Source organism: Crocuta crocuta, unplaced genomic scaffold (assembly GCF_008692635.1).
Source record: "Crocuta crocuta isolate KB4526 unplaced genomic scaffold, BGI_CrCroc_1.0 scaffold154, whole genome shotgun sequence".
NCBI lineage: Eukaryota > Metazoa > Chordata > Mammalia > Carnivora > Hyaenidae > Crocuta > Crocuta crocuta.
Genome location: NW_027530545.1, coordinates 4191293 through 4198088, shown reverse-complemented (window position 1 = coordinate 4198088; position 6796 = coordinate 4191293). Strand labels below are relative to the sequence as shown.

At 35.2% G+C, this 6796-nt stretch overlaps 1 protein-coding gene across 1 annotated transcript in view; it reads right to left on the bottom strand.

The window, feature by feature from the left end:
- Positions 1-6796, bottom strand: part of NEB (nebulin) — a 208494-nt gene that overhangs the window by 9818 nt on the left and 191880 nt on the right. The window contains exons 136-138 of the mRNA XM_077767832.1: positions 6450-6542; positions 5865-5957; positions 1447-1539 (exon numbers count right to left, since the gene is read on the bottom strand). Coding sequence (XP_077623958.1) covers positions 1447-1539; positions 5865-5957; positions 6450-6542 — 279 coding nt within the window. The remainder of the gene's footprint in view (positions 1-1446; positions 1540-5864; positions 5958-6449; positions 6543-6796) is intronic.

Here is a 6796-nt window from a genome sequence, read left to right as displayed (position 1 = left end):
CCCCCCCCTCCCCAAGTAATCACTAAACATGTAATACCACAGAGCACAGACTTACAGGAAACGGTTTACTAAAACTAACAGTTAAAGACAAAACAAAAAACTAAAATTGGTAAAGCAAAACCAATTCAAGTGGTACTTTCCTTTTTAAGTAAATTGTTAATCATGTGCTGAAATCACTACTTGATCTTAGTTTTTTTCATTTCTATGAGCACAGTACCTCCAAACAATCACATGGAGATTTGAGATTGTTAGAACTTGGTTTTGTTGTTATTCAAGCAAACTAAAAGGTAAGTGGTTTTTTAAAAAAAATATTTTAAAATACCCAATGGAATAGAAATATCATTATCCTTGAAGGAGAGGATCAAGGTTACTTTTCCCAAGGTCTCTTTGTCTAAATCTGATAATTAGAACCTAAATTCATCGGTGCAAAGCAGATCACAACTCCAATGTTCCAGAAAGAGTTCTTATACCTACCATGCCACCCCCCAAATTTCATGTGTGTAAAACAAAGAGACCTTGAGAATAGTAGCTAGAGAGTAAGTCTGGGGAGAAATGAGTAAAAGAATATTTTATTGGAAAATCTGTTACTTCCTGATATTAGAACTTTATATAAGGATTAAAGCAATCTTGTTATTACAAGGTTAAAGCTAAGAGTAGCCTTCTGGGAAAGAAGGATAAATATCAACAAAATTCACAAAATGTAAGTTGTTTTTTAAAAGTAGGATTAATAAGTATTATTTTAAGTCATTAAAGGAGTAGTTTTTCCTTTTCTTGCCAAAATACCGAGCTAATGTTTTCTTGATTGTGTTTGACTCTCTCCATCTCTGGAGTGACAGGTATAGGGGTTCCCTTGCCCATATTTTCTTTGTACAACACCTGTGTGATGAGAAAGCATCCAGAAAAAACAGCCGTCAGTAATGTTTCATTGGTTTTAAGATTTTAAGGACGAGTTCAACTTCCTTGTTACCACATGACACAGCACTCCAGGGAGCCAGGAGTTAACAGGTTGACAATTTGTCACAGACAAATGGCGGCCATTCTTGGGCTGGGGAAGGACTCTAGGGCAGCAAGGACCTCAGCTGCTGGGGAAAGGTGGTCAGTTATTCATGTTATTGTTCCATTTCTGAGAGCACAGTGCCTCTCGATCGCATGGGGGTTTGAGCTTGTTAGAACTCGATTTTGCTGTTATCCAAGCAAACTAAAAGACAAGTGGTTTTTTAAAAAAAATATTTTAAAATACCAGATGGCCTAGAAGTCAGAATTAGCCAAAAAAAAAAAAAAAATTAAATCCATAGTAGTAACATAAAAGTGCAAAAGTATGTCTTTTTGCTAAGTGAGGTATATTAGAAACAAAGGAAGGGTAGTGGGTTTTAAAAAAGAATAAATGTTAAGTATCTGTTTAATGAGGTTAAATGGCATCTTCTTTTCCTTTTCTTTCCAAAATACCGAGCTAATGTTTTCTTGATTGTGTTTGACTCTCTCCATCTCTGGAGTGACAGGTATAGGGGTTCCCTTGCCCATATTTTCTTTGTACAACACCTGTGTGATGAGAAAACATCCAGAAAAAACAGCCGTCAGTAATGTTTCATTGGTTTTAAGATTTTAAGGATGAGTTCAACTTCCTTGTCACCACTTGACACAGCACTCCAGGGAGCCAGGAGTTAACAGGTTGACAATTTGTCACAGACAAATGGCGGCCATTCTTGGGCTGGGGAAGGACTCTAGGGCAGCAAGGGCCTCAGCTGCTGGGGAAAGGTGGTCAGTTATTCATGTTATTGTTCCATTTCTGAGAGCACAGTGCCTCTCGATCGCATGGGGGTTTGAGCTTGTTAGAACTCGGTTTTGCTGTTATCCAAGCAAACTAAAAGACAAGTGGTTTTTTTTAAGATATTTTTTTCAATGCTAGATGGAGAAGTCAGAATTAACTAAAAGTTTTAAAAAATTAAATCCATAGTAGTAACATAAAAGTGCAAAAGTATGTCCTTTTGCTAAGTGAGGTATATTAGAAACAAAGGAAGGGTAGTGGGTTTTAAAAAGGAATAGATGTTAAGTATCTAATTATGAGGTTAAAAGGCATCTTCTTTTCCCTTTCTTTCCAAAATACCGAGCTAATGTTTTCTTGATTGTGTTTGACTCTCTGCATCTCAGGAGTGATGGAGACTGGAATTCCTGTCCCCAGGTTTTCCTTGTATAGCACCTGTATGATAGGAAACCATCCAGAACAAAAAGAGCCATCAACCACTTTCCCCCTTGTGGAGAAGTAGGGAGTAGAAGGGCAAAGGGGAAGAGAAGGAGTTAGAGGAAGGGAAATACCGGAAGCTTCTAGATCCAACCTGTATGAGCCTAAAGACAAGTAAGGGAATGCAGGAAAGAGCAGCAAAAACTAAGAGATGGGAAAGGAAAGTTTGGTTATTTTTGTCGTTTGAACTAATCTTTGCAGCGCTGAGCAACAGAATGCACCGTGAAAGGGAAGGATTAGTGTCCCCCCATCACCACCACTCACCCCTGCCCAGTTTGTTATGAGGAAGAGAAATACAAAAAGGGTAAGAGACAGAAGGAGAACCCAGGAAGTTATTTTTGATTTGGAAATGTTATTAAGAATCCACATAAGGGTATTTGGATTTTAGAAACACTGTATATATAAAGATACTTATGCACAAACTTTCTTTTGTTGACTTTCAAAAGAAGTTCAAGTATTTAATTTTTAGTTTGGGTGACATATTGGGAAGAATTAATTATTTGTAAAGCAAATGGAGAACAATGACAAGATTCTAAACAAGGAAACTTCAAATTACCTGTACAAATACCAGCAGGGGCAGAGAAGGTTAGAACAGAAATGAGGCCAACATTCTAATCTCTGCTAAATAAATTTTTGTAAGCTTTACATTCAGATCAGATTTGCCAAAGCAGGATAAATGTGGGTGCTCAGACACTGAGAAGGTTATGTTTTTAAAGGCTGGGACATAATACTGAACACTTTTTTAAAAGTCAATCATATTAATGCTTAACCAGAATGGGGAAATGGATTCACAGGAAATGGCAGCATCAAGTTGTAAATAAAACATGTCAAAGTTTTTATTGGGAAAAGCTGATTAGATTAAAGTTATAGCCATTAATTTTTGGTTTAAAAATCGTTAAGGGGATTTTTTTTTTCTTTTCAATACCGAACTAAAGTTTTCTTGATTGTGTTTGACTCGCTCCATCTCTGGAGTGATGGGAATTGGGATCCCTTTCCCGAGGTTTTCTTTATACAACACCTGTATGACACAAGAGAGCGTCCAGAAAAAACAAAAGTAGTCAAAACAGCCCTTTCACTGTCCTGCAGAGACCCTCGTACAAGACTACAGACATGAAACAGGAAAGACAAATTCACCAAGTCAGCCTCTCTCTTCAAACACAGATCTGGACGAGAACACACTCCATATTTCCTTAGCTACAGTGCCAGTGTATTTGGTATTCAACTCAATATCAACTCATATTATACTGAATGTTAGTTTCCTGTATTGGGAATTAAGGAAAAAATTACAAATAAGTTCCTAAGGGCACTTAAGTGCTTATTGTACAATAGAAAAATTATTTTTTAATTTGATTGACAAGTACCTATTTTCCCTACATAGAACATCTATTTTTTACAATGACAGATATTTAAATCCCCAGGCCAAATTTACATAATATAGCAAAGTTGGTCTTTGTTGAGTAAATCCAAGTTGTGGAGGTGACCAAGTCTGAAAGGTAATGTTTTAATACATAGTACTGTTTATTTCCTACAGAGTCTTGAAAGCTCTGTGCACCACCAGACAATTTTGCCTAAATGCAACCTGTGTAAAAATGAACACAAATGGTTACATAGGAAAAAAAAAATTGTCCAGGATTATCGGGATCATTAAGATCTCAGATATAAACAGTAATATACTTACTCTAATATAGAAGGAAATAAAATATAATTTTGAAAATTAATGCAAACATTAATTCTTCCAAAAGAAGAAATCATCATCATCATCCCCCCACAGGGAAAATCATGACTATACCATTCCAAAAGTAATATTAATGTACATTGACAATTTAACAAAATTGAAAGGTTGTTAGTGAATAGTAATTAAAAACAAAGGAAAACAAAACCAAACCAAAAGACAGTGGGACCAAAGAAAGTTACTGATCTAATTATGTGGAAGAATAAAACTTTCTGAAAATACTGAAACGATAAAAACCACTTTACATTTATGATTTGATTTATATATTTAAAAAAATCAAAAGGTCAGGATTTGTATTCATGGAATGGCTTGTTCAGCACAAATATCAAGGTAAGATTTCTTTGGGTTCCAACACTGAGCTACTTTCTTTTCCTGTCCTGTGTTTATCCAGATAGGATCTAGGTTAAAGTAACCACTGTTTCCAAGCAAGAGCCACTTATTTTTGCATGTGGTCTCAAGCAAGTCCTTTGTGCAACACTAATCCAGAAGCATCAGAGTTCCAAGTAAATAAGAGCTATAGTGTTTGGGGGTTTTGGATATCAGTGAACTTCAAAAGTCCCAGCAACAACATAAAAGTTGAAAAAAGAAGGAAAGAAACCAATTAAAAGTTTTAAGGGACTATCATAGAAGGTATAAAATGTTAGAGAATCAAATAGTAAGTAAAAGATGTGAAAACAGGATTCAGTTGATGATATTAAAAAATGTTAAACTCATTATTTTAAAAGGACTAATAGTGAGAAGTTTATTTGATAGAAAGTTATTATTTTTTAAATATGGAATTAAAGGAGCTTTCTCCTGAATACCGAGCTAAAGTTTTCTTGATTGCGTTTGACTCGCTCCATCTCAGGAGTGACAGGAAGGGGGGTCCCCTTGCTCAAGTTCTCTTTGTACAAAATCTGTGTGCACAAAACCAACAATCACATCAGCGTGGACCCATCTTTTAGGTAACTTAACCTTCAAAACAGTCTCTAAAAGTATTTTCGTTTATTTTCATAACGGCATAAAATAGGCCTGACCGACTTTAAGAAATAGAACTGATCACTTTGACATTTCATCACACACAGTACGATGTCGGCCTCTGAGTGGCATTAATAGAAACACAGCTGCCAGGCCGTAGGCAGGAGTCACTTACTAATGTAGGTCTTCTCTCAAAGACACAGGGATTAGGCCTGATCAAATAGTGTTCAAGTTCATTAAAATTAATATCCATAATGAGTTGTTGGTAACTCTAAATTAGGGAACCAGAGAGGTTTGGGGGAATAAAATAAATATTAATAAATAATAGAACACTAATAAATATTAGAAGCTAAATAAACATTAGCTTTGAATGATCCTTAAGCTATTCCCAAGGAAAGCTCATTTATATCTGATGTGGTAAAAAACTAGCTGAGCCACATTTCTGAGCCATTGTAAATTGCTGTCATGTCTAGAATGGAAATATTAAGAGTCACATTCTTTTACAAAAGCTACAAACACACAAAAAATACATCAAACAGAGCCAGAATAAGCACAGATAAAATTCTAATTAACATTGACCTTTTGAAAGGATGTTAGATTTTTACTTTTGACTTGTGCCACACCAGTTAGAAACACTTACTGTTATTAAAGGAGGATTTGAGGGGGGAAAAAAAACACAAAATACTGAATATTATGAGTTTTTAAGGACGTGATCAATAGTTATGTTTTAGGGAAAACACAGTTAAAATTTCACACCAGAACTCAAGTAAATACTGAATTAGATTTGGGTTGAAAACCGAGGTAATATTTGGTATCATTATTTTCATTATATGAATTTAGTAATTTTATGAGGAGAAAAATCATATGTTTGTAATGTGTTAAAAATATTATTTTAAATAAGAATTAAGGGATTTTATTTATGCCCCTAAGAAATACCGAGCTAAAGTTCTCTTGATTGCGTTTGACTCTCTCCATCTCTGGAGTGATAGGTGTTGGGGTTCCTTTCCCCAAATTTTCTTTGTACAAAACCTGTGAGATATAAGAAAGCACCCAGAAGACATTCAAAACAGGCACAAAGATTAAGGAAGGGAGAAAATCGGGGGCAGGGAGTTTTTGTGAAGAGGGAATCTTTTGGTGAGTAGTTAATTTAGTAAGGATAATGCTTTTTACTTTTTCTTTACCACTTTAATGCTGATCTCTACCATGCTAATTCCAGGGATGAAAAAGTACATTGCATTATAGGAAATGACTATAATATGAGGAATCTGGTGTTAATTCTCCATACACTATTTCAGACCTAAGTATCCACACTTGTCAGTCGCTAAAAATGTTAAAGTACCATCAGAAAAGTGAGTCACTTTGCTTAGGTCCAGATGGTTTGGGTCAGGTAATAACACGCACACGCACACACAGGATTGTTAAGATGTTACTTTAAAAAAAAAAAAAAAAAAAGGATAACGGGTTATTCTGGTAAATTTTTAAGTGGGGAAAGAGTTTCTTATGTGATATATTTGTAAATACCGAGCTAAAGTTCTCTTGATTGCGTTTCACTCTCTCAATCTCTGGAGTGACGGGGGTTGGAATGCCTGTTCCCAAGTTTTCTTTGTACATAACCTGTAGGAGATAATTAGCCAAAAAGGTAAAATGACCATGAATCCTTTAGATTACAGCCACATGTGTGGGCTACATCGTGGAAACCCCCTGAAAACAGTCTAGCTTTCAGATAAGACACTCAAGGGATAAGGGAAAGAAATTCCACAAATGTTTATGTTCCCTATTCAAAAGTATTAATTTTATCACCTTAAACATGGAGTACTAAATTACACATTTTCTATAGTGTAATTATAAAGAATAATTACATAATTATA